Source organism: Felis catus, chromosome B3, assembly GCF_018350175.1.
Source record: "Felis catus isolate Fca126 chromosome B3, F.catus_Fca126_mat1.0, whole genome shotgun sequence".
Classification (NCBI taxonomy): Eukaryota; Metazoa; Chordata; class Mammalia; order Carnivora; family Felidae; genus Felis; species Felis catus.
In genome coordinates this window covers 106598252-106623820 of record NC_058373.1, presented here as the reverse complement: position 1 = coordinate 106623820, position 25569 = coordinate 106598252, and the positions used below count along the sequence as shown (strand labels likewise).

At 37.6% G+C, this 25569-nt stretch overlaps 1 protein-coding gene across 10 annotated transcripts in view; it reads right to left on the bottom strand.

Moving 5' to 3' along the window:
• The window catches only part of LRRC9 (leucine rich repeat containing 9), a 120793-nt gene that overhangs the window by 67910 nt on the left and 27314 nt on the right, over nt 1–25569 (bottom strand). For 7 of the 10 annotated variants that reach the window (XM_019833075.3, XM_019833073.3, XM_045059989.1 and 4 more), the window contains 7 exons: nt 25025–25156; nt 18726–18902; nt 17840–17957; nt 9637–9766; nt 7546–7668; nt 5505–5620; nt 915–1127 (listed from right to left, as the gene is read on the bottom strand). In XM_019833075.3, coding sequence (XP_019688634.3) covers nt 915–1127; nt 5505–5620; nt 7546–7668; nt 9637–9766; nt 17840–17957; nt 18726–18902; nt 25025–25156 — 1009 coding nt within the window. The remainder of the gene's footprint in view (nt 1–914; nt 1128–5504; nt 5621–7545; nt 7669–9636; nt 9767–17839; nt 17958–18725; nt 18903–25024; nt 25157–25569) is intronic. The other 3 variants (XM_019833074.3, XM_045059990.1, XM_045059993.1) reach the window with 3 other exon arrangements.

Genomic DNA, 25569 nt, shown 5'->3' with positions numbered 1-25569 from the left:
AGAGAGGCAAACCATAAAACAGAGTCTTAACTATTGAGAAAAAACAGGGTTGCTGGAAGGGAGGTGAGTGGGGGGATGGGCTAAAGGGATGATGGGTATTAAGGAGGGCATTTGTTATGATGAGAACTCAGTGTTACCTGTAAGTCATGAATCACTGAACTCTACTCCTGAAACTAGTATTACACTATATGTTAACTAACTAGAATTTAAATAAAAACTTGAAAATAAGTAAATAGATAAATAAATAAAAATAAATTAATTAAATAAAGTATGTCACTTCAATAGTAACTCAAATTGTTAATTAATTTTGTAAAGATAAATCTCTAATATTCTATGTTGACTAATCCTGGGAACTGATTTGAAACTTAACTGTCTTAGTCATTTAAAGAAAGCTTTTTTTTTTTCATTAATAAAATCCCTTGTAAACTAGAAGGGTACCCTCTAGGCTTGTACTGTCCTGTACAGTAGCTACTAGTCACATGTGGCTTTTGAGCACTAATGTGGCTCATCTGATTTAAGATGGGCTGCAAGTGCTGTCATCTGCAAATATACTCCAGATTTCAAGGACTTAGTATGAAACTGATGAATGACTCTCCATATTGATTGCATATTGAAATGTTAATATTTTAGATATATTGGATTTATTAAAATTAATCTTACTTTTAATTAAAAAAATTTCTTAACATGGCTAATAGAAAATTTTCAATTACATATATGGTTTATATTATATTACTACCGACAACACTGATCTGATCTAGTCCACAAAGAAGGAGAGGTCAAGGTCCTTTTAATTTTGACAGTATGATGACTGGCATCACCAGATAGGTGCTTTAGTATCTTTAGACTTCTTATGGTAGATTATGATTCCAAATTCAAGGTTGCTGTCCCCAAATTTTATTCCTTATAATACTCACCACAATATGACTGTAAATGTTAGTCTTGGCAAGGGAAAGTATTGTTTTATCATCCAAATTAATAAGTTTTGGTCTGGGCTTGATCCTGGGATCCATTTTTATAACTTCATCATCAAATTGCAAATCCTGAGACAGTAATGATCCTTCTGAATTTTTTTTGCTTTCTTCTAGAATAACATTGTTGAATGAAGAAAATAAAGAGTGAGGCTTTACCTAAAAAAATTTATTAAAAATATTGAAAATTTGGTTGCTGTATTTATCACTTTGAATAAGAAATAGGCTATGTAGAAAGACTAATTAAGTTTTTTTCATTTATATAATAATATCTATCATGATTAGAATCACATTAGAAAACCAATGAGAGTAGATTAAAATTGTGGGCTAAGAACAAATATGTTCATCCCCTCCCGTTGAAAAGTCCTTGAAAACTGGAAAAAGATAATTTTTAAATAGTTTTCAACAGTGGAGAGAGCGCCAACAAAAGACTAAGAATTGTGAGACATAAATCAGAGAGGACCAAACTGACAGACAAATGGGAGCAGAAATGTAACCTGTAGCCAAAACATATGTGGGAGATAAAACACTCTGAAGAACAGATCCAGAGAAATTTGATGTTCAGAGTGAACAAGTAAAATAGCAGTAGGATTTCTGTAGGTAATTAGCAGGTGATTAAGTAATTATGGTAAAAACTGTGGATGGATGAGCATAAAAAACATAAACAGAAGTGGCTCTAGAAAAAAAATGGTCCATAAGAAAATTATTTTAAAATCTGGGGGAATAAAGCATCCCTAATAGAACAGGCTGCTATCGAAAAGAATTGAGTGGAGCGCCTGGTGGCTCAGTTGGTTAAGTGTCTGACTCTTGATTTCAGCTCGGGTCATGATCTCATGGTTTGTGAGTTCGAGTCCCACATTGGGCTCTGTGCTTGACAGCGTGGAACCTGCTTGGGATTCTCTCTTTCCCTCTCTCTTTCTGCCCCACCTCCACTTGTGCTGTGTCTCTATTTCTCTGTCTCAAAATAAATAAATAAACTTAAAAAAAGAGAAAGGAACAGGGTAACACTTTAGAGTCAAAATAAAAATAATTAGTGAAATGAAAGTATTCACTAAATGCTCTGGGAAACCGAATGGATATGGCAGCAGATCAAATTAGCAATGATCAAATTAGCAGAGGTTAATATTGAGGAAATCTTCCAGAATAACAGAATTTTTAACTTTTTTTTTTTTTTGCAACGTTTATTTTTATTTTTGGGACAGAGAGAGACAGAGCATGAACGGGGGAGGGGCAGAGAGAGAGGGAGACACAGAATTAGAAACAGGCTCCAGGCTCTGAGCCATCAGCCCAGAGCCTGACGCGGGGCTTGAACTCACGGACCGCGAGATCGTGACCTGACTGAAGTCGGACGCTTAACCGACTGCGCCACCCAGGTGCCCCCAGAATAACAGAATTTTTAAATGGAGATATAAAATACGAGAGAGAGAGAAAATTAAAAGAAATGGAGGACCAACTCAGAAAGTCCAGTGTTTAACCAATCAAGGTTCCAGAGGGCTGAGCACAGAATGGAAGAGAGAAGATAATGGAGGAATTAAGAGAAGAAAACTTCCCGGAAGTGAAGAAAGAACTGAGTCTTCAGATCAAAAGAGCTAATGAAGTGGCAAGCAGATGGATGATGGAGCTAAGGTCTTTGCTGACATCAGTCACTGGACAGTCTCAATAGCCAGGACTGCCCACCTCTTGACTTCCTGTTATTTGAGTTATGTTAACTGTTTGTTTGGGTTTCTACTATTTGTCTGGGTCTTTGCTGAAAGCCTGCTTGACTGAAACAGTCTCATTCATAATAGCAACGTAAAAATATAAGTGCCTAAGTGCCCGGAATTACACTTAAAACCTGAGTAAAGAAAACTGTAGGGAGGACTTGAGTAAATGGAATAACTTATCATGTTCCTGGATGAGAAGTCCAATACTGCACAACAGTTTGTCCCAAATTAAGGTTTAAATTCAATACAATCTCAATCAAATCCTAAATAGGATTTTATTTATTTATTTATTTATTTATTTATTTGTGTATTTATTTATTTTAAATTTACATCCAAGTTAGTTAGCATATAGTGCAACAATGATTTCAGGGGTAGATTCCTTAATGCCCCTCACCCATCCCCTCTCCCACAACCCCTCCGGTAACCCTCTGTTTGTTCTCCGTATTTAAGAGTCTCATGTTTTGTCCCCCTCCCTATTTTTATATTACTAAATAGGATTTTAAAATAAAACTTAACAAGCTGATTCTAACTTCTTTTTGGAAGAGAAAGTGCTCAAGAATAGCCAAGAAAAATTTTTAAAAGATGAGTGAGGGCAGGGAAAGGGAATTTACCCTGTCGCATATCAAAGTATATCATCAAAGTTGTAATAACCAAAACAATGTGGGAGGGGTCCAAGATTAGACAAAGAGATCAATGGAATAGAAGGATCTATAAATAAACCCCTTATATATGAATAATTTTAACAATAAAGATGGCACTTCAAAATAGAGCAAAAAGATGATGCTTGGTCAAGTAGCTATCTATTTTTAAGGAAAAATTATTTGATCTCCCTCCCTCACATGACATCAAATAATTTCCAGATGTACTTAAAAAAACTTAAAGTTGTACGGGGCGCCTGGGTGGCGCAGTCGGTTAAGCGTCCGACTTCAGCCAGGTCACGATCTCGCAGTGCGTGAGTTCGAGCCCCGCGTCAGGCTCTGGGCTGATGGCTCAGAGCCTGGAGCCTGTTTCCGATTCTGTGTCTCCCTCTCCCTCTGCCCCTCCCCCGTTCATGCTCTGTCTCTCTCTGTCCCAAAAATAAATAAACGTTGAAAAAAAATTTTTTTAAAAAAACTTAAAGTTGTAGAACAACCTATATAAATATTGGAAGAAAATAAAGAAAATATTTATATAAGCCTTCTGTAATGAGACATAAAACCCAGAATCCATATCAGGAAATTTGGAACGATCTGACTTCTTAAAAATTAACCAGGAAATTACAAATTAATAATGACAAGTAAGGTTTTGCTACAAATAGATTTAAAAGACAAGTGACATAAAATATTTGCAACATATATATATATATATATATATATATATATATATGATGAAGGATTAATATACAGAATGCATATAAGGATTTTTCCAATCAATATAAAAAAATAGAGTCCAATAGAAAATAGTCAAAAGATGGGGTGCCTGGGTGGCTCAGTTGGTAAACTGGCCGACTTTGCCTCAGGTCATGATCTCATGGTTCGTGAGTTCAAGCCCCACACTGGGCTGGGTGCTGACAGCTCAGAACCCGGAGCCTGCTTCAGATTCTGTGTCTCCCTCTTTCTCTGCCCTTCCCCTGCTCTCTCTCTCTCTCTCTCTCTCAAAAATAAAATAAACATTAAAAACATTTTAAAAGAAGAAAATAGTCCAAGGATATAACAAGTGATTTATAAAACTATAAATAATCCATAGCCTATGAAAGAATCAAATATCCTTTTCTTGCCCACAGAGTGGAAAAGTAAAAGATTGATAATATCTTGTTTTGGTAAGCATGCAAAGAAATAAGCTCTGTCACATACTGTTGGAAATTTGTAAAATGGCCAAGGCTTTGTGGAGAATACTGGCAAATGTATCAAAATTTAAAATGTGTATATCCTTTGACTATCCAATTGTATCAATCTATTCTACAGAGAAACTTCCATATATTTTTTTTTTCAAATTTTTTTTTTCAAAGTTTATTTATTTTTGGGACAGAGAGACAGAGCATGAACGGGGGAGGGACAGAGAGAGAGGGAGACACAGAATCGGAAAGAGGCTCCAGGCTCTGAGCCATCAGCCCAGAGCCCGACGCGGGGCTCGAACTCACAGACCGCGAGATCGTGACCTGGCTGAAGTCGGACGCTTAACCGACTGCGCCACCCAGGCGCCCCGAAACTTCCATATTTGTATACGATGAATATATAATGATATTCACTGAAATACGTTTTAAACAGTAATAAAACTGGAAACAACCTATATGTTTCATGAACAAGAGAATAGTCAAATAAATTAGATATTACTGGATAGAATGCAGTCACCAAAAGAATAAAGTATAGACCTATATGTACTGAAGTGGAAATATGTCCAAAACATGATTAAAGGCAAAAAGAAATCACAAAATACTTAGATCTTGATTCTACTATGTAAAATGTTACATGCTGTTATATATGTAAATGCATAGAAAAAACAGTGAAAGCAAACCCATGAAGTCGTTAATAGTGGATTTCTTCATGAAAGGGAGTGGTGCTGCAGGTGAGATGAAATCAGATTTTATGTTTATTATATATCCTTCTATATAGTTTGAAGCTTTTTCAGTGAGACTATAGCCATATATTACTCATGTAACATATTTGCATATAAAAATGTTTAGGTGTCATAATGATTTCTTTTGAAAGTGAACCCTTCACAGAATAACCACTGTAGGTATGTTTACGTATAAATATATAGTATAAACTCGACACTACATTATTAGACTTCTGTTAATTACTATTTCTGTTCTTTTCTTACTTAAGGAATTCCAGTTTTAAAAATACATCCATACCATTGTAATATACTCAAATTCAACGATGTATTCTGGCAAAACAAGATCATGATCAAAGACAAACCACTTGCACTGCCGAATGCTGCAATCACAGTTTCTCTGTCCCATGATAGAATCTAGAGTAAAATCAATAACAAAACAAGAAAAACACTCTTCAAAATGAAACATAATATACTTTTTTCATTATTACACAGATTAATAAACAATAAATTCAGTAAGTTCCAACTATTACGTTATTGAGATTGTTTTTTTTTTCTATTTTTCCACCCCTCCTAGACAGTTTAATTTTTTTTCTGCAGGTTTTTTTTTTTACCCTTTAATTTTTAAAAAAAAAATTTTTTTTTCAACGTTTATTTATTTTTGGGACAGAGAGAGACAGAGCATGAACCGGGAAGGGGCAGAGAGAGAGGGAGACACAGAACCGGAAACAGGCTCCAGGCTCTGAGCCATCAGCCCAGAGCCCGACGCGGGGCTCGAACTCACGGACCGCGAGATCGTGACCTGGCTGAAGTCGGACGCTCAACCGACTGCGCCACCCAGACGCCCCTACCCTTTAATTTTTAAGTTCTTAAAGTTGAGATATAGTTTACATATAACATTGTATTTGCTTTAGGATTACAACATAATTCGATACATGTGTACATGGAAAAATAATTATCACAATAATTATAGTTAACATCCATCACCAAGGATAGTTACAATTTTTTTCTTGTGCTGAGAACTTTTAAGATTTACTCTCTTGGCAACTTTCAAATATCCAGTACAGTATTGCTAACTACAGTCATGCTGTACATTACAATCCCTAAGACTTTTTTAAATCTCAAAACTGGAAGTTTTTAACTTTTGCCCATCCTCACCCATTTTGCCTCTTAGTTTATTTATTTGACTATTTAGTATGGCATAGGAAGGTGTGTATGAGTGCCACATAGACAGGGGGTGGATTGTGATGGTTGATTTTATGTGTTTACTCATCTAGGCTATGGTGCCTAGTTGGTGAAATAGCAGTCTAGACCTTGCTACTAAAGTAATTTTAGATGTGATTAACATTTAAATTAGTAGACTTTGAGTAAAGTGACAGTTTCTTAATTCTAGAAATTACTAGTCACCTTTTCACTACATAGACTAGTAGGGTTTAATTTTTTTCATCATGTCCTTTTCCTTTTCATACTTTGTCATTTTTCTATTCAAATATACTTTTGACAAATGTATTACTCAAAAACCTTTGTTGTTAAAAGTGGGTGGGTTTGGGGTGCCCGGGTGGCTCAGTTGGTTAAGTCTCTGACTCTTGATTTCGGTTCAGATCATGATCCCAGGGTCATGGGATTGAGCCCCACATTGAGCTCCACATTGTGTGTGGAGCCTGCTAAAGATTCTTCTCCCCGCCCCCCTCTTCCTCTTCCCTGCTCGGGCTTGCTCTCTCTCTCTCTCTCAAAAAAAAAAAAGGATGGGTTTATCTTTTCAAATACATATACATGAAATACATAGACTATACATGAAATATATAATATATATGTAATATATATGTATATCACATATATGTATATAATATTCATATGATGTATGAAATACATACATAGTATATGTATAAAATACATGAAACTTCATATAACAGTATGCATGGATGTGTAAATATAAAAGTTTACAAGGGTGACTAGGTGGCTCAGTTGGTTAAGCACCCGACTCTTGACTTCAGCTCAGGTCATGATCCCAGGGTCCAGCCCTGTGTCAGGCTCCATGCTAAGCATGGAGTCTGCTTAAGATTCTCTCTGTCCCCCCTCCCTCTGACTCTCTCCTCTGCTCATGGTCTCTCTCTCTCTCAAAAAATAAATGTTCACAAAATTAAAAATCTATACACACACATACATAAATGTCATTGAAGCAGGGAACAGAAAAATAGTTCATTAGTACCCAGCACTAGATTTTTTTTTAGAAAAGTTTACAAACTTTATTAAGTAGAGATTAAGCTCTATACATCTGTATTAAATACAAGCATTTTGTATTCAGAAAAATTAAAGCACATTTCTCTTTACGGCAGACATACTTAGTAAATATTTTCGAGGAGCAAACACTGAATTAACCATTGGATAGTTAGCTTGATTGATGGAGTCCTGTTCACGAGCCTGAACACTCTGGCCAAGGAAAACCTTTGTAATGAGGAGGATGCCTAAATATGAATAAAACATCATTTTAACAGTAATTCATTTTAGTAATTTTCCCATATCACCTTCCTTATTAGTCCCAGACTTGACTATGTGTTCTGTAAGGGCAGAGATCCTTGCTACCTTGTTTGTCATCGTATAGCAAAACAGAAACTCGGTAAATATTTGTTGAACAAATGAAATAATTATAAAAGAGGATTCCTGTGATTAAAGCAAAGCTTTACAGAAAAGGAATAAGGAAAGAAAATAAGTTAGCAATGTTTTTTATCAAGTGATTTGAAGTAAGAAACTTTTTGTTGTTATTAACTGGGTAAAAATTCATCTCTGAATCATCAGCACCTAGCACATCACTTAGATCATGGGAGGCACTCAATACATGTGTACTAAATGGATAAACATTTCTTTTCCCTTTAGATTTCTAAGAAACCTTTGGATTCTCTCAATCCTAAGGATGTCTAGGAGTCACTGAATCCTATAGTGTAACTTGTAATCACTAGACAAAACATTGAGATGACTTTTTTTACACTATACGAGTTACAGAATGCAAGCTGAAAGAACCTAACTGTTTTGGGAAACATTTCAGAAGGATCTAGAAAAACATGATGAGGTGTTTCTTAAGATGGGAATGGAAGAGCATGAGAAAAAAGAAGCAAATGTTTTTTTTTTAATAAAGAGTTCTTTCTATATTCAATTATCTGCTTAATTTTCTGATTATCATTAACTGAATGAAAGGCTGCAAGACACATGTAGTTTGTCATGAATAATCCTAGCAGAGCTCTAGTCTGGAACCTAGAATATCACTCTTATAGACCTAATTTAACCAAATTTCTGACTGCCCAGTCTTCAGTAGGTGTATAGTGGAGACCAAAGAATAGGTGTCCCTTACTTCCTGACCAGGTCAATTCTCCGTATTATATATTCTTTGGTAATATGCACTAACATTTCATCTTTGTTATGAAATTGTTATGTTATGAAAATGTTAATTTTACATTTATTTGTGTGCTTATTAATATTTGTCAATACCATAAAGGAGCAACTGTGTCTGGTTCGTAAAGACTATATCCATACTACTACCAAGTGCCTAACACGTAGTAAACATTCCATAATACTGGTGGAACTGAAGCATGAACAGTGGAAGGGTGAGGCAAGAGGACCTAATCAGCTGGACTTTTCCCCAGTCTGTGGTTACAAGGGGACCTCTCCCAGAAGTGTCCTGCAAATTGGCTCATATGCTTTTATCTATCTATATATTCAAGATGCAAATAAAGTACTGATCATTGTGAATAAAGTACCAAAATTTTATCTTCTATGAGGCAATTTATAAAGAAATCTGTACACTACAGTTTGTCTCTAGCCAGTTTTAGATTTGCAACCAGGTTTTCTTACATCTATTAAAATGATTAAGTCCTGCCTTCCCAAGTGCTTGGCATGATGATTACTGCATAGTTGTGCCAAGTTCTCTTTTCTCTTTCCTATGAATTTGGGGTGGTGTGTGTGTGTGTGTGTGTGTGTGTGTGTGTGTGAGAGAGAGAGAGAGAGAGAGCGAGAGCGAGAGCGAGAGAGAGAGAGAGAGAGAGAGAGAGACATGCATATATACTGAGTTTATTTTTAGGACACAAGTTAATGAACAAACGTAGACAGCAAGGAACTAAGATGGCGGTGGAGTAGGAGGACCCTAGGCTTGGCTTGGCCCTCGAATGAACAAAAGCAGCCTGTTTCATATAAATTGGATTAAATATGAGTAACAAATGAGTCCCATTCTATTAGTGTTGACACAATAATCAGTAAGTATTTGTTCATAAGTTGTAAAGTTACAGATCAGAAAGTCATATTTCACTACACTGGTAAATACTAAATAAAATAGTTTCTGGAAAATCTTCCTGATTGATAAAGCCAAGTATTAAAAATGTTATGAAAATAATTAACAAAGGCTTAAAACTAAAAAGTTCAGAAATACCATACATTTGTATTACCATGCCTGAAGAGCTCCTGCTCAGGAGAGTTCTTCTCATCTTTGTACTTTTGCTGCAGAAATTCAATTCTGGGACACTCACACATACTTAGGCTGTTAGCGAGAATAACAGCTTCTTTTCTGAGAGGCAGCTGCAAAGAAAAAACAAAGCTGAGTATTTTTATAAAACTGACAGTATTTCAGCTTCAATACAGATGGCTTATTAGTTTATGTTTATGTGTCTAGGCAAAAAAAAAAAAAGGCTAGATTCATTGAAAAGCAGTAGATAACTTTCAGGTGCAACTTCATTCTGTAAGGCCATTTATATAATATGCTTTAAATTTACATGCAAATAGGTTTACGAAAAGTGATACACAGTATTCGTTCCTGTAAAAGCAGCCAGAGTCAGGACTGACAACACTGTGTGGTGCAGGAGCTATAGTCTTACACATTTTCAATGATACTCCACTAGTAATCATGTAAATTCCAAAAAAGAAAACCCTGTAGGTTCTTACTTACATGTGAGATATAGGTAAGTATAGATACATGGATAAAGATTTGGTATAAATAGTGTTCTTGGTTTAATAATCTATGTGGCTTTCCAGATACATCTCATTGTGCTAATGCATGGAAATTTTAGTTTGCATTGGGACTAGATTTATTTCTTAAAAATGTTTTATCAGAAATAACAGTAATACAGGGGTGCCTGGGTGGCTCAGTTGGTTAAGTGTCCAACTTCAGCTCAGGTCATGATCTCATAGTTCCTGAGTTTGAGCCCTGGACCAGGCTTTGCGCTGACAGTGCAGAGCCTGCTTGGGAGTCTCGCTCTCTCCTCTCTCTCTGCTCCTCCCCACTCATGCTTTCACTCTCTCTCTCAAAAGAAATAAACAACAACAACAAAAAAGAAATACAGTAATACTCTAAAATTCATATTACTTGCTATGAAAGCTCTGAAGAACAAATAAAATCTCTATTTTTAGTAGTAGAAAACCTAGAGCTAAGAGAGATTATATAATCTATCCAAGGACAGAAGTAGAAATTAGCAAAGTCATAATTTGAACTCAGGTCTGCTTCTCCTTGTCACTATCTCAGAGTTTTGAAATTATTACAAGTTTAATCTTAGTACCCAAATTATCTAAAAAATATGTTTTCTATAAATGCTGAATTGCTTATTTACTTTTTCTTACTAAAAGCTGTTACCCAAAGAGGTTTTAAAATTTTTTTAATGTTTATTTATTTTTGAGAGAGAGAGAGAGAGAGAGAGAGAGAGAGAGAGACAGAGTGTGAGTGGGGGAGGGGCAGAGAACAAGAGGGACAGGCTGAGCTGTCAGCACAGAACGCGATGCAGGGCTCAGACTCATGTCTGTGAGATCATGACCTGAGCCGAAGTTGAATGCTCAACCGACTGAGCCACCCAGGTGCCCCCCCCCCCAAAGAAGTTTTTAAAATATAAATACTAAAATGTTGCTCATGTTACCATAAATTCCACATCCCAGTAAATATAACCTTATCAGATTTCCAATGAACATCACTAACTATTCATTAGATACAAGCTGTGTACGTGGCATTGTGCAGCTATAGCCTGGTCGTGGTTCTCAAGTGAGAGAGGGAAGATGGTGAAGACAGCACAGGCAGTAATCTCTCTGACATTGGCTATAGCAACATTTTTCTAGATGTGTCTCCTAAGGCAAGGGAAATAAAAGCAAAAATAAACTGTCAGGACTACATCAAAATAGAAAGTTTCTGCACAGCGAAGGAAACAATGAACAGAACAAAAAGGCGACCTACTAAATGAGAGAAGATATTTGCAAATGATTTACCCAATAAAGGGTTAGTATCCAGAATATATAAAGCATTTATAAAACTCAATACCCAAAAAACAAATAGCCCAATTAAAAAATGGGCAGAAGGCATGAACAGACATTTCTCCAGAGAAGAGATACAAATGGCCAACAGACACATAAAATGATGCTCAACATCACTCATCATCAGGGAAATGCAAATGAAAACTACAATGAGAGATCACCCCTCACTTGTCAGAAAGGCTAAAATCAACAATACAAGAAACAAGTGTTGGCAAGGGTGTGGAGAAAAAGGAACCCTCTTGTACTGTTGGTGGGAATGCACTCTGGTGCAGCCACTGTGGAAAATAATATGGAGGTTCCTCAAAATGTTAAAAAGAGAACTACCCTACAGTCCAGTAATCATACTACTGGATATTTGCATACACAAAATAAAAACACTAATTCAAAATTATTCTTGAACCCCCAAGTTTATGCAGCATTATTTACAATAGCCAAACTATGGAAGCAGCCTAACTGTCCCCCAATAGATGAATGGATAAAGAAGATGTGGTATGTATGCACAGTGGAATATTATTCATTTGTAAAAGATAATAAAATCGTGCCACTTGTGATATGGATGGATCTAGAGAGTATAATGCTAAGTGAAATAAGTCAGTCAGAGGAAGACAAATACCATATGATTTCACTCATATGTGGAATTTAAGAAACAAAATAAACAAGCAAAGGAAAAAGAGAGAGAGAGAGAAACCAAGAAACAGACTCTTAACTATAGAGAACAAACTGAGAGTTATCAGAGGGAAGGTAGGTGGGAGGATGGGGGAAATAGTGAATGGGGATTAAAGAGTATACTTACAATTAAAAAATAAAATGATTTAAAAAATAAATAGATAACAACAAAAAGAATCAGAAAATGTAAAAAAAAAAAAAGGAAAAAAGAAAAGAAGAGGGGGGAAGATGGAAGCTTTACCCAGTAATTAAAAATACAAACCATCACAGGGTGCCTGCGTGGCTCAATCAATTAAGTGTCCAACTCTTGATTTTGGCTCAGGTCATGATGTCACATGATCCAATGAGATCCAGTTCTGTGTCAGGCTCCACGCTGAGCATGGAGCCTCCTTGGGATTTGCCTCTCCCTCTTCCTCTGCCTCTACCCTGCTCATGCTTGTGTACTCTCTCTCTCAACATAAATAAATAAACATTAAACATTAAAAAAATACAAACCATCACAAGATGTGTCAAATAAGATCTCCTTTTTTAAATGAAATGTTTTTAAGAACCATCTTTGTAGAGGTTAGGGATCAATGCTAGGCTTTAAAGATTAGACATAATTCCAATAATCAGAAATCTTAAAGGAAAGTCTTTTTAAGAGGAGAAAGCATATGAAGGTATAGAAACAGGTACGATTGTCTATTCAACTATCATCCATCTATTCAACTATCCATCATTCATTAATCAGATTTCCACTAGGAATCTCTAAAGAAAGTCCCTGTCCTCAAGGTCTTGTAGAGAGATGCACACCATGATTGCCGTGGAGATCCTTCTGCCACTCCATAGATCGATTTCCTGGGTGTTCAAGTGACCTAACCTAGATACAGCTGTGTTTGAGGTTACAGCTTACTTCTCTGTCATCTTAACTCCTCCCAATTGTATTTTAGTATAACAAATGTGCTACAATAAAATTCTCAACTGCCACTGATTGCCACTTAACCAGCTTCCGTTAACTGACTCACAGGATTAAGCAGTATTTTCCATCCTTTCTAAACCCCACAGTATGGTGACAATTCAAGGATAAGAGGGTACTTTAAAAAATACTAGCATAGGGAATATAGTCAATGATACTGTTAGTAACATTATATGGTGACAGATGGTGACTACACTTATTCTAGTGAGCACTGAGTAATGTATAGAATTGTCGAATCACTGTGTTGTACACCAGAAACTACTATAACACTGTATGTCAACTATACTTCAATAATAAAAATTAAAAAAAAAAACTGATGTACTTCTATTCTCCCCAGCTGTGTTGTATGCTTACAAAAAGTCGGTTAATTTTGTTCCTAAATGTTTTATACCAGTTGTATTTGTTATTGAAATTATACACATGAAATAAAACAATGAAACATGAACAAGGATGAGAGTTGTTTCTATGAAAAATAAGTGGAAAGTATTGGTAAGATTCTGTAGAGACTAATCATTAAAAGCTTCTGTTACAGCATGTGTAGATGAGGCAAATATAAAAGTTTGGTGGTGGCAAGGGGGAGCATACAAACTAAAACTAGATTGATTCTTGCACTCAAGTTCATGCTCAACTTTAAAGAAACTGAAACTAATATGTAATATGGTTATGGTCTGATGTAAGAAAGATTATCAGGAGTTTCAACCTCATACTCAGAGGCTTTGGCCCTATGTAAAAAGATAGATGAATGAAATGTAAGTTTATATGTTTTAAGTTTGCTAAAGGGGTGCTCGCTTCAGCAGCATATATGTTAAGTTTGCTAAAGTGTTCCTTAAGTAATTTATTTAAAGTTCTCCTTTTTTTTTAAGTGTTATTTATTTAAGTGAACTAACCCCATGTGGGGTTGAACTCACGACCCTGAGATCAAGAGTCACATGCTCTTCCAACTGAGCCACCTGGGCACCCCTAGTTCTCCATTTTAATGGATTTTCTGATAAACCTGTAAACTAGGTAAAAGGGATCCTACTATCTGAGAACTCAGGAAAGCCTTCGCAAAGGAGGAGGTCCTTAAGTCGAGACTTGAAGGGTAAGTTTGCCAAAAGAAAAAAGTAGGGAAGATCATTTCATCAAAAGGAGGCATGGCACTGAGGTATGTTTAGGAGAATCACAAAGAAAGTACATACTTCATTTGGGATATTTGTTGTATTTGGTAACAGGGAGTCTGGTTGAAGCTAGATTTTGAGGGGCCTTAAGTGCAAGGCAGAGGGATTTGAACTTCATTATCATGAGTAATGGGAAGATACTGAAGGATTTTCATCATGAGAACAATGCAGTGTGTGCTATGAAAATAATGTTTTAGGAAAGATTAATTTGTCTCTCCTTTTAAAGGTGGAAGGAATAGAGGGAAGACCAAGGGCAGAGTTGCCTATTAGGAAACTACTGGCAAAGATTAGAGGGAATGTTCTAAGTGGTGGCAGGCAATAGGAACAGGGAGGGAAAGGAAGAATGCAAAGTGATATGGTAAAGGAAGAATCACTACAAATGGTAAATGATTAGATACAGGGATAATGAAAAAGGGAGTGGTTGGATATAATTTCAAAGCTTTGAACCTGGTCAGTGGAGAGTGACAGCATTGTTGGTAGAAATAAGACAAGGAGAGAGTTGGTTATGGACAAAATATTAAAGGCTGGTTTTAGACATATTGTAGAAGGAGATAAAACCGGTTAATCACATAGGAATGGCAGCTGCGGGTGTCAGAGCAGAGAGCAGGAGGTGGGCTGGCTGAGGACGTACACTTTGGAGAAAGCCAAGTGGAATAAATGATACTCCTTAAGTTTATTGACCAAGTCCTTGGGCATCAAAGAGAGTAATGATGTAAGCCAGCCCTCTGCTTACAAAGTCACTGCCAACCTAAGCCAAATCTGTCTTCTAAACTGCTTACACAACTCATGCTTTTTAATCTTATCCCACCTCTTAAACGATGCAGTACATAAACATTTATCTTTATTTCCTGTGTGCACATAATAGCATAAAAAATATGGTTTATTAGATCTACATGCTACACAGTGATTTTTCTAGCCACTTATACTCCATTTCTAAGATTTTAACAATGAGAGTAATTGATCATGTGTGGAGAAAAACAAGATTATTAAGCCTTAATCTTGTGGTATTCTCATGTTTAGAGGGAAGAGGAAGAATTAAAAGAAAACAAAGACAGGACAATTAGAAAAATAGGAGAATAACATTAGTGTAATATTATGGATGCCAAAGGGGAGTTTCTAAAAGGAAAGAGCAGACAATAGTATCAAATACTTCAGAGAATAATGGTAAATCTTATTTTAAAATTTTCTATGAAATAACATGGTATTTATCTTTCTCTGACTGACTTATTTCATGCAGCATAATACTCTCTAGCTCCATCCACCTCATTGCAAATGGCAAGATTATGTTCTTTTTTATGGCTGAATAATAGGAGCTAGAGAGTATTATGCTACATGAAATAAGTCAGTCACAGAAAGACATACCACATGATTTCACTCTAATATGGAATTTATGAAACAAAACAAATTAACATGGGGTGGGGGAAGAGAGGCAAACCAAGAAACAGACTCTTAACTATAAAGACGGTACTGATGGTTACCAGATGGGAGGTGGGGAGGGGGATGGGTAAAGTCAGTGATGGAGATTAAGGAGTGCACTTGTGATGAGCACGGGGACCTGTAACAGAAGTGCTGAATCACTCTTTTGTACACCTGAAACTAATACGTATGGCACATGGAATTTAGAAGTCCAATGCGCTATCCATTGCGCTACGGAGCCGTATGGCACATGGAATTTAAATAAAATCTTTAAAAAGCCCAAAAAACAAAAAACAAAACAAAACAAAAAAACCCCAAAAATCTTTCTATGTGCCAGGAACTGGTCCCAAGAACTTTCTGGGTCAATTTTAATAATACATTCTATTTAATGTAACCTATCTGAAATATCATCATTTCAATATGTAATCAGTATAAGAAATTATAATCTCTTTTCTATACCAAAACTGAGATTTATTTAAAACTTTTTAGCACATCTCAATTCTGACTAGTCACATTTCAAATGCTCAGCAGTCACATGCAGGTGGTGGCTACCATACTGGATAGCCGGCTGTTTGAAGGATTAGAGATACCGCATCTCCTAAAGGAGCGGCAGGAGATAAGGCGCTAGGCACAGTGTCGGGCAAGCAGGAAACACACAGAAATGTTAGCCTCATCTTTCTGCCAACCTTCGTGTCCATGATGGTTCATAGTTCTCTGGAATCACCCTGAGCACTCCACTCTACTTTTTCAAATCCTTTATTCCTCGCCTCCTTCTTTCTTCTCTTCCAGAAAGTACATAAGGGCACTTTCGCCACACCAGCCTGCTGAAGCCACTGTCCCTCTGGCCTGCTGCTGCAGTATCCGCCTTATGTAACCTCCTGCCATCAGCTCCTACTCCCTCCAATCCATTCTCCACTGAATGGCTGGAATGCTGTTTTGGTGATTTTTTTTTTAACTGTAAAAAGTACATGAAGTAAAACTACCATTTCAACCGTTTTTAAGTGTACAATTCATTGGCATGGAGTACATTCACAATGTTGTGCAACCATCACCACTATTCATTTCCAGAACTTTTCATCATCCCCATAGAAGCTCTGAACTCATTAAATAATGACTCCCTATCCTTCCATCCTCATCCCCTGCTAGCCTCTATTCTACTTTCTGTCTGTACCAATTTGCCTATTCTACGTACCTCATATAAGTGGAATCATACAATATTTGTGAATTTGTGTTTGGCTTTTTTCACTTAGTATAATACTTTCAGGGTTTAACCATGGATCAGAATGGATCAGGATTTAAATCCTTTTTATGGCTAGTATGCCACTGAATGGCTATATCATATTTTGTTTATCCATTGTGTCTTGAGGGGCATTTGGGTTGTTTTGACTTTTTGGCTATTATGAATAATGTTGTTATGAACATGGAGTGGTGTACCAGTATCCAAAAACTTTTGAATGCATACCTCACTAAATCCTAACCACAACTCTGTGAAGTAGATACTATTATTACCTTCATTTTATAGATAGGAAGAAAAAGGCACATAGAGGTGAAGTCACTTAGCTCCTGAGTAGGAAAGCCAGGATTTAAATGCAACAACATTATCATTTTTGTGTGCGCCATGATGTGAAAAGGGTGAGGGAGCACTGCTGTATAACAGGGTGTTACAGCTGCCTCAGCAAGAGAGCAGAAGACAGAGAAAGGGTGACTGGATATTTCGGAGCTCAGAGTGACCAGGGAGCAAGGTGCAGACAAAGAAGTAGAAAATAAAGAAGTGGTGGCAGTAAGAGAGAAAGAAAAACAGGATGACAACCAGAAAGAATAGCAGTGTTCAGCGAATGGACTTTTTTTTTTCAAGATGGAGAAGACCCTAGAGTGTTTAAAAGAGATTACAGAAATAGATTTCAAGATCATTAACAAAAGGATCACAGCATGAAAATAGGATACTTAGAAATATTAGATAGTCAGGCAGATAAATTAATTGATGGACTTATTCTGGTATAATCCAAAGAAGGAAGATGCTATACTTTGTAGCACCAAGCTTTCTGTGAAATAGCAGAAGTTGGCTATAAATATGAATAAAAGGATTGAGAACCAAGCCCTGTCTAACCAATGGCAGGGCTTTATTCATTAGGAAGAAAGCATTATTCTGAATGACATTTATGCTACCTTGTTCGTTTCACTGTCTTTGAATCCTTTTTCAAGTATTTGTAGCAGATGTTTTTTCTTCACTGTAACTTCAGGATCAAAAACATAAAAAAGACATTCCAGCATCTTTCGATAGCTCCTTAAGAATAATTAAGACAAAAAAAGTTTGAGAATTGATTTCAAAAGAGCTTAGCCATAGATAAGACAATCATATATCTTGCCCTGGATATTTCCCATTTACAGTGAATGTATCAGTGTCATTACTAAGTCTCCAATCCCCCTCAGTCTCAAAAAGAGCCCCAGGGGCGCCTGGGTGGCTCAGTTGGTTGAGCGTCTGACTTTGGCTCAGGTCATGATCTCAAGGTTTGTGGGTTCGAGCCTTGCATCAGGTTCTGTGGCAACAGTGAGGAACCTGCTTGGGATTTTCCCTCTCTGCCCCTCACCTGCTTGCTCTCTCTCTGTCTCTTTCAAAATGGACAAATGAAAACTTAAAAAACAAAAAAGGCCTCAGTGTGGGTAAACTATGATGTCATCCTCGTCAAGGGAGATGCATGAAAAGGAAATATTTACTAACAAGGCATATTTTGAATATTGTGAACTTAAAAAAAATGTTTATTTTTGAGAGAGAGAGAGAGAGAGAGAGAGAGAGCAAGAGCGAGATTGAGACCGAGCAGGGGAGGGGAAGAGAGGGTGGGGGGAGAGAGAGTCCCAAGCAGGCTCCAAGCAAAGTCCAACACGGGGCTCAAACCCATGATCTGTGAGATCATGACCTGAGCTGAAGTTGGGCGCTTAACTGACTGAGCCACCCAGGCACTCCAATATTGTAAGCTTTTAAATCAGAATGACTCTTTTACAAAATAAAATCAGACTTCTGTAAAAATGTTCCTTACGGAATTTAACTTCTTACTCTGAATCATGCATATCTTCGTTGTCAAGAAACTTCTGGAGTTTCTCTTCAAATTTTAGTCTCAGAATACGGTTGTTAACTTTGATGATACGTTTTACTTTCACTCCAGTAATACCATATGGCCTGAAGTCCCAGGTACAAAAACGTGAGAGAATTAGTTCATAGCAGGAGTTAAACCTATATGGGAAAACAGAATATATATAAAGAAAAGAACACATTGTCCTTAAAACGTTGAAGAACACTAAGTTACATATAATAAAACTTATAACCCATATTTTATATTTTTTGCTAAAGATACACTGTCATATCATAGCTCTGCTTTGGTCCAAACTGGGCACACTTAATCAATAAAAGAGATGTTAAACTTTGAAACATAAAAGTAAGAGTTGTTTTTATTAATGATTAGATATGTGTTTTGACTGAAAGACATGTTGCTTGAGTAATCCTTCATTACTGAAACACTTTGTTTTTTGGCTTCAGTGAAACTATATATTTCTGGCTTTCTTCTTATTGGCTGCTCCTTAATGGTTTTCTTTGCTGATTCTTTTTCCTCTGGCAGCTTTCTAAATGTTGGACTGCACCTGGAATAAGTCTTGGGTGCTCCTTTTGTTTCCATGAATACTATTCCTAGGTGATTTCATCTGGTCCCTTGGCAATATATAGAAAAAATATATTTTAGGGGCGCCTGGGTGGCGCAGTCGGTTAAGCGTCCGGCTTCAGCCAGGTCACGATCTCGCGGTCCGTGAGTTCGAGCCCCGCGTCGGGCTCTGGGCTGATGGCTCGGAGCCTGGAGCCTGTTTCCGATTCTGTGTCTCCCTCTCTCTCTGCCCCTCCCCCGTTCATGCTTTGTTTCTCTCTGTCCCAAAAATAAAAATAAACGTTGAAAAAATATATATATATTTTATATATACGGATATATTCCAACATTTTACTTTCAGACTTTATCTCTACCCAATTTAGGTGGATATACCCCTACTTGAACATCCAACTGCTTAGTTGGTATGTTCACTTGCGCATGGAATAGGCCTCTAAAACTTAATTCATCACCTGCTTCTAAGCCTACTCCTTCTGACTGTTTTCCATCTCAGTATATGGTACCAGCATCTAACTGGTAGCTTAAGTTAACATCCCAGGAATGAAACTTGCCTCCTCTCTGTCTCACCAATATCCAATTCTTTGGTCAAATCTCTTTGGCCCTACATCTAAAATATCCTGATTATAACCCTATGTCATCACCATCACTGTTGTTACTTTTTTCCAAATCATCATCATCTCTCATTTGGACTACTGCCAATAACTTCATAACTAGGGATATAGAAGTGAAAGAGGCAGGGTCCCTCCTCTCATAGAGCCTATATTATAAGGAGTTGGCCAAAAAGTAAACAATACATAAATAAAATCATTTCTAAACTGACAAGTGCTTTGAAGAAAGAGAAGTTTGGGGTAAGGACTGGAGTGGGGGCTACTGAGTATAGATCTGGGTAAGATATTTCAGAGAAGATATTTGAGTGAAGAAAAGGAGAAGAAGGGGCCAACTATGGGAAGATCTCAAGAAAATGTATTGGAAGTGCTCATCTGCTCTCTACTGCCCTTACTGGGCCATGCCCTATCTTAAAGTAGCACAGAATTTGGACTAAGATGAGATTTTAAAACGAATCAATTTGGGGGCACCTGGGTGGCTCAGTAGGTTAAGCATCTGACTCCAGCTCAGGTCATGATCTCACGGTTCATGGGTTCGAGCCCTGCGTTGGGCTCAATGCTGACAGCTCAGAGCCTGGAGCCTGTTTTGGATTCTGTGTCTCCCTCTCTGCCCCTCCCCTGCTCGTGCTCTCTTCCTTTCCCTATTAAAAATAAATAAACATTAAAAAATAATAATAATAAAATAAAATGGATCAATTTGAAAAGAAAGCTAAGTGATCCTATATGGGATACATTTACCTGTAATGAGATGTCTGGTCCTCACTGGCATACAATATCAACAAAGGCCTGAGCATGAGTGTGGGCTAAGATCACAGAGGTGAGCTTCCTGGTGGGTGGTCTTTCCCTGGGACAAACTCATTTAGAGTGTCTGCCTTTCTCACTAGCGAAGACTGAACCAGTGCAGCTAAGAGCTGCCCAATTACTCTTCCCTTGGAGTTGAAAAGTGAGCTGCCCAAACCAAACCATTCCCGGAGGAGGTCACAGTCTGTTAGGAGACAGATACATATAAGTAGTGTGGCAACCAGCTGATGCTGCTAATTAGTTCGGAGGTCTGGATAAATAATTACATCATCACCAGGAGTGGGAAACCTCCAGGCTCATGTATAGAGGGATCACTGTCTGGGCCTGATCAGTCCAAGTCACTCCTACATAATACATCCTGGAACCACTGAAGCTCCAATTACTACTTGCACTCTATTTTTATTATTACTATACTTTGATAGAAAGTGTTGTAGGCATTTTATTTAGATAAAGTTTTGTCATATAGTAACAAGGGTAAACAAGAATAGATAGAAGCAATAAATGGACAATACCTAGCTTCTAGTTCAGTTCCCAGGAATGCAAGAACTAAGAATGGCACAGGAAACTCCATGAAGTGGAATCCTTTCATAGAGCTTTTCTCTGCCTGGAAATTCAGTAGCTGAGCCCTTCTTCACATAGAATTCTTACAGCCCTGGAGACTGGGAACCCCCGTGCTAATGGGACATGGGCTCTGTGCTATCTGGAATCAGAGAACTAAAGCCATTCAGTAAATCACCTGGTCAAGCTGGAGATGAGAAGACATCATTCACAGAGTGCCGGAATACTGCTAGAGGAGGGAGAACCAAACCTATAACTGACTAGGAAGTACTGTGACACTCCGTATTATCAGTTCCTCATAGAAGAGGATACTTCTCATAGTATTGTTGGTAACGTGCTACATGCACTGGCCAGCATCTCATTACTGACCTGAGATATATGCTTTCTAGTCTGAACCTCAAATAATAACTGTAGGAACTTATATAAAATAATATCTAAATCTCTTATACCTCTCTTTCAAGGGGTCCCAAAGACTTAAGGGCGAAATTCAAACTACCAGCTCGCGGTGCGCTTTAATGATCAGGCCTTTGTCATGTGGAAATACTGTAGTTCTCCAAACGTATTATAATAGTTCCATACCTTTTCACCACATGCTGTTTCCTCTGCTTAGCAAGTCCTTCCCCTAATTCTGTGTATAGTTAACTTCTATCTGTCCCTCAATTTTCAGATCGAAGTATCTCCCTCAGATGTCCCCACTTCCAAAAACTTTCTCTACACCCCCATTCTGGTTTGAATGTCATTCTTCTCCAGACCAACAATTATCCCAGAATTTAGTACTGCTTCATTTCCATAGTCTCCCGTACCAGATGGCAGCCTGGATGAGAGCAGGAACTGTAACTTTTACCCCTAGCACCTAGAATAGAATCTGGCCCATGGTAGAAACCCAGTGGATGGATGCTGAGCAAGTGAACACAATAGAAAAGATTCAAAGATGAATAAGAATGCAGTCTCTATCTTCACTGAGTTTATAAACAAATGGAGCAGAAAAGTAATGGGACAAACATAGGCAAAATTATAACCGAGTAGAAGATAGGAGAGATGCAACATAGTGCTGTGAAGATTCGAAGAGAATAATAATAATGACTAATCTGATAAAGATGACAAAGGTATTCCTCACAAAAGATGGCTCTTGATGTTGGCCTTGAAGATAAAGTAAGTTTTGACAGACAATGATAGAGAGTGAGGGCAAGGATGTAAGGTATTCTGGGTGAAGGAAGCAGAACAGAGGAAACCACGGTGGTGCACCAGGTATGTCCCAAGAGCAGTGAGGCACACGCAGTTTGGCTGACTCTGGAGGGGTTGGAAAAGTAGTAGGATGGTTTGAACACCATATGGTGAAGCCCACTGAATATTGGGGTGAAAGGTTTGAATATCACTTGGAAAATAACAGGTTGCTACAAAAGGCTTTTATTTTGTTTTCCACAGTGCTCTCTGTGGAGGAGGTGTGCCAGCAGGGACCACATAGGAAATCATTTAGTTATCTTTACTGATTGATTAGCAAATACCAAGTACCTGCTATATGCAGACACTGTACTACACCCAACGTGGGGCTTGAACTCACGACCTCCAGGTCAAGAGTCGCATACTCTACCGACTGAGCCAACCAGGCGCCCCAGGAGCTATTTCATAGTATCCATAAAAAATCACAGCTAAGGTGGCCAAGTTTGTAAAAAAACAATCCTTCAAATTCTGCCAATGTAGATTTGATTTTCTTCTTAAAATGGATCAAGGCTGTTATTACTAAAGCCAAGTAAACAATTGCTAATGCTTATCAAAATCCATCAAGCTAATTTACTATCAGGTTGACATAGTTACCTAATGGCTTTTTAGTCATTTTGCTTTTATGTATTTTTTCCTTATCATCTACTTGTTTTGTAAAGAGACTACTCTGCAATAAGTTAAAAAGAAACGGAAATAATAATAAACAAATCTGTTTAGGTTGAGTGAATATAAATGAAAGACTGAAAAATTTTTCATGCACCCTGCAGACAGACACCATTCAATTTTTGTACTTGAAAAATCAAGGCCTTTATTTGCTTATATGGGAAATGGGATGAATCCCCTTTATATCTTTGCACATAAAAATCAAGTATTGTGGTTAAGTGAATAGTGGTAACTGCTGGGCCATTGATGTACTGATACAAAAGAAAATATTTTAAACGGTCTATTTCTCACTTGGGCAGAACTTCTCATGGCTTAAAGTAATTCATAACAATTACATATTTTTATTTATAAAATGTTAATACAGGGGCGCCTGGGTGGCTCAGTCGGTTGAGCATCCGACTTCGGCTCAGGTCATGATCTCACAGTTTGTGAGTTTGAGCCCCGTGTCAGGCTCTGTGCTGACAGCTCAGAGCCTGGAGCCTGCTTTGGATTCTGGGTCTCCCTTTCTCTCTGCCCCTAACCCACTCACATTCTGTCTCTGTCTCTCTCAAAAATAAACATATAAAAAGTTAATACGAATTTTGCATTTTACTCCATAAAAGTCGGTGTTTCACTGACTGCAAATACAATCCTCTGGGATGCTGGATTAAGTCCATTCAATCACTTTACGTGCTTCCTGCTTTCTCTCTACACACCCAAATTCGCAGTATGCTCTAGGGTTCTAGGGCAAGCTTTGGCTTGTTCACAGCTCCCCAGTTTTGAGGAAATGATTACGGAAATGTGGAAGTTATAATTAGTGATATTTTCTGCTGCAAACCTTTGCTTGCCTGCCTGCCTTCTTCCTTCCTTCCTTCCTTCCTTCCTTCCTTCCTTCCTTCCTTCCTTCCTTCCTTCCTTCCTTCCTTCCTTCCTTCCTTCCTTCAGAATCATTTTCTAAGTTGTACCCTCAAGTTGAGGCAACACAGCCATTTCCTTGTTTGTACCAGGAGGCTTCAATTACGAAGTGTGTATGCCCGTTTCCTGCCTGTTTCTGGTGGCTCTCTGCATTTGTGCTTAAATGGACTTTTAACCCAAATTCCTGGTTTTTAAGTGTATGCCTTATTTCAACTCACAGAGTCCATGTGCACCCTGACTCTAGCCAGCTCTAGACAACTGGTTTGACCTTGACTATGGACCCCCAGGAAATTTGCTGTGGTGCCTCCCCCAGTGTCTGAGACCTGCTGTTGCCAATCCTGCTCCTGCGTTCCTTCTCTATTGTAGATTCTCACACAATATTCAGAATCCAGGGCCACGTCCAGTCAAGAAATGAACAGGTTAACATATATAAAATTAATAGTTGGCCATAAACGTAAAAAAATTTGTTCTGGCTCTTGGGCTAAGGGAAATTGGGTAAAGAGCAATGAAATATCATTAGGATGTTCTCAAGATTAGCCCACAGCAATTATGTAAACAGAAAAACATATTGGTGGCAAAATAGGTAACAGCTACTCTTCAGTAGATGAACATTCTATATGAGAAGTGTTTTGAAAATTTGACATTTTAAGACTTTATAAGTTGATATTTTAGCTGATGATCCTAAGCACCTAAAATTATTTATTTTTTTAAAGTTTATTTAATATTTTGAGAGCAACAGAGGCAGCATGAGTGGGGGAGGAGCACAGAGAGAGGGAGAGAGAATCCTAAGCAGGCTCTGCACTGACAGCATGGAGCCTGACGCGGGACTCGAACCCACGAACCATGAGATCATGACCTGAGCTGATACCAAGGGTCAGATGTTCAACTGACTGAGTTACCCAGGCACCCCTAAGCACCTAAAATTATTTTTAAGGCTGTAATTAAGTTTCAAACAGATTTACCAGTCATCAGATCGAGTGCCTTCTTCAAAGTGGATATTTCCCACAGTTTCCAACTCAATTAACAAAAATGGGATCCATAAGCCATGGCTTTTCTTCTTTTGTTTTACTTCAACATGATAAATTGCTTCAATCCTATTTAAGAGAAAAATTAAGTTATTAGAAAAACCTAAATATCACAACATTAAAATTATAGTTAAAATAGATTTAAAAAAAAAAAAGGCTGATATGAAAATATAAGGCGTTTGTCAATGGGTACAGAAAGCTTGGTGTTAACAGTTAAACCAAGTTAAAGACATTCTGTTTCTGGCAATAAGGTTAGAAGTCTCTCCTGGCTCTGCCGCTTATGGCTCGCAGATCTTTTGATGCTGCGGTTTCTCAGTAAAATGGCAATATTAACAGTACCTACACCTGAAAAGGCTTTTTTTTTTTTGACGATTCTATGCAAAATACATACAAAGCTCTTAGCAAAGAATTTGGCAGAGTAAGAAACAAGTGTTAGCTGTTAGTAGCAGTAGTAGAAGCAGTAGTAGGAGCAGTAGTAGTAT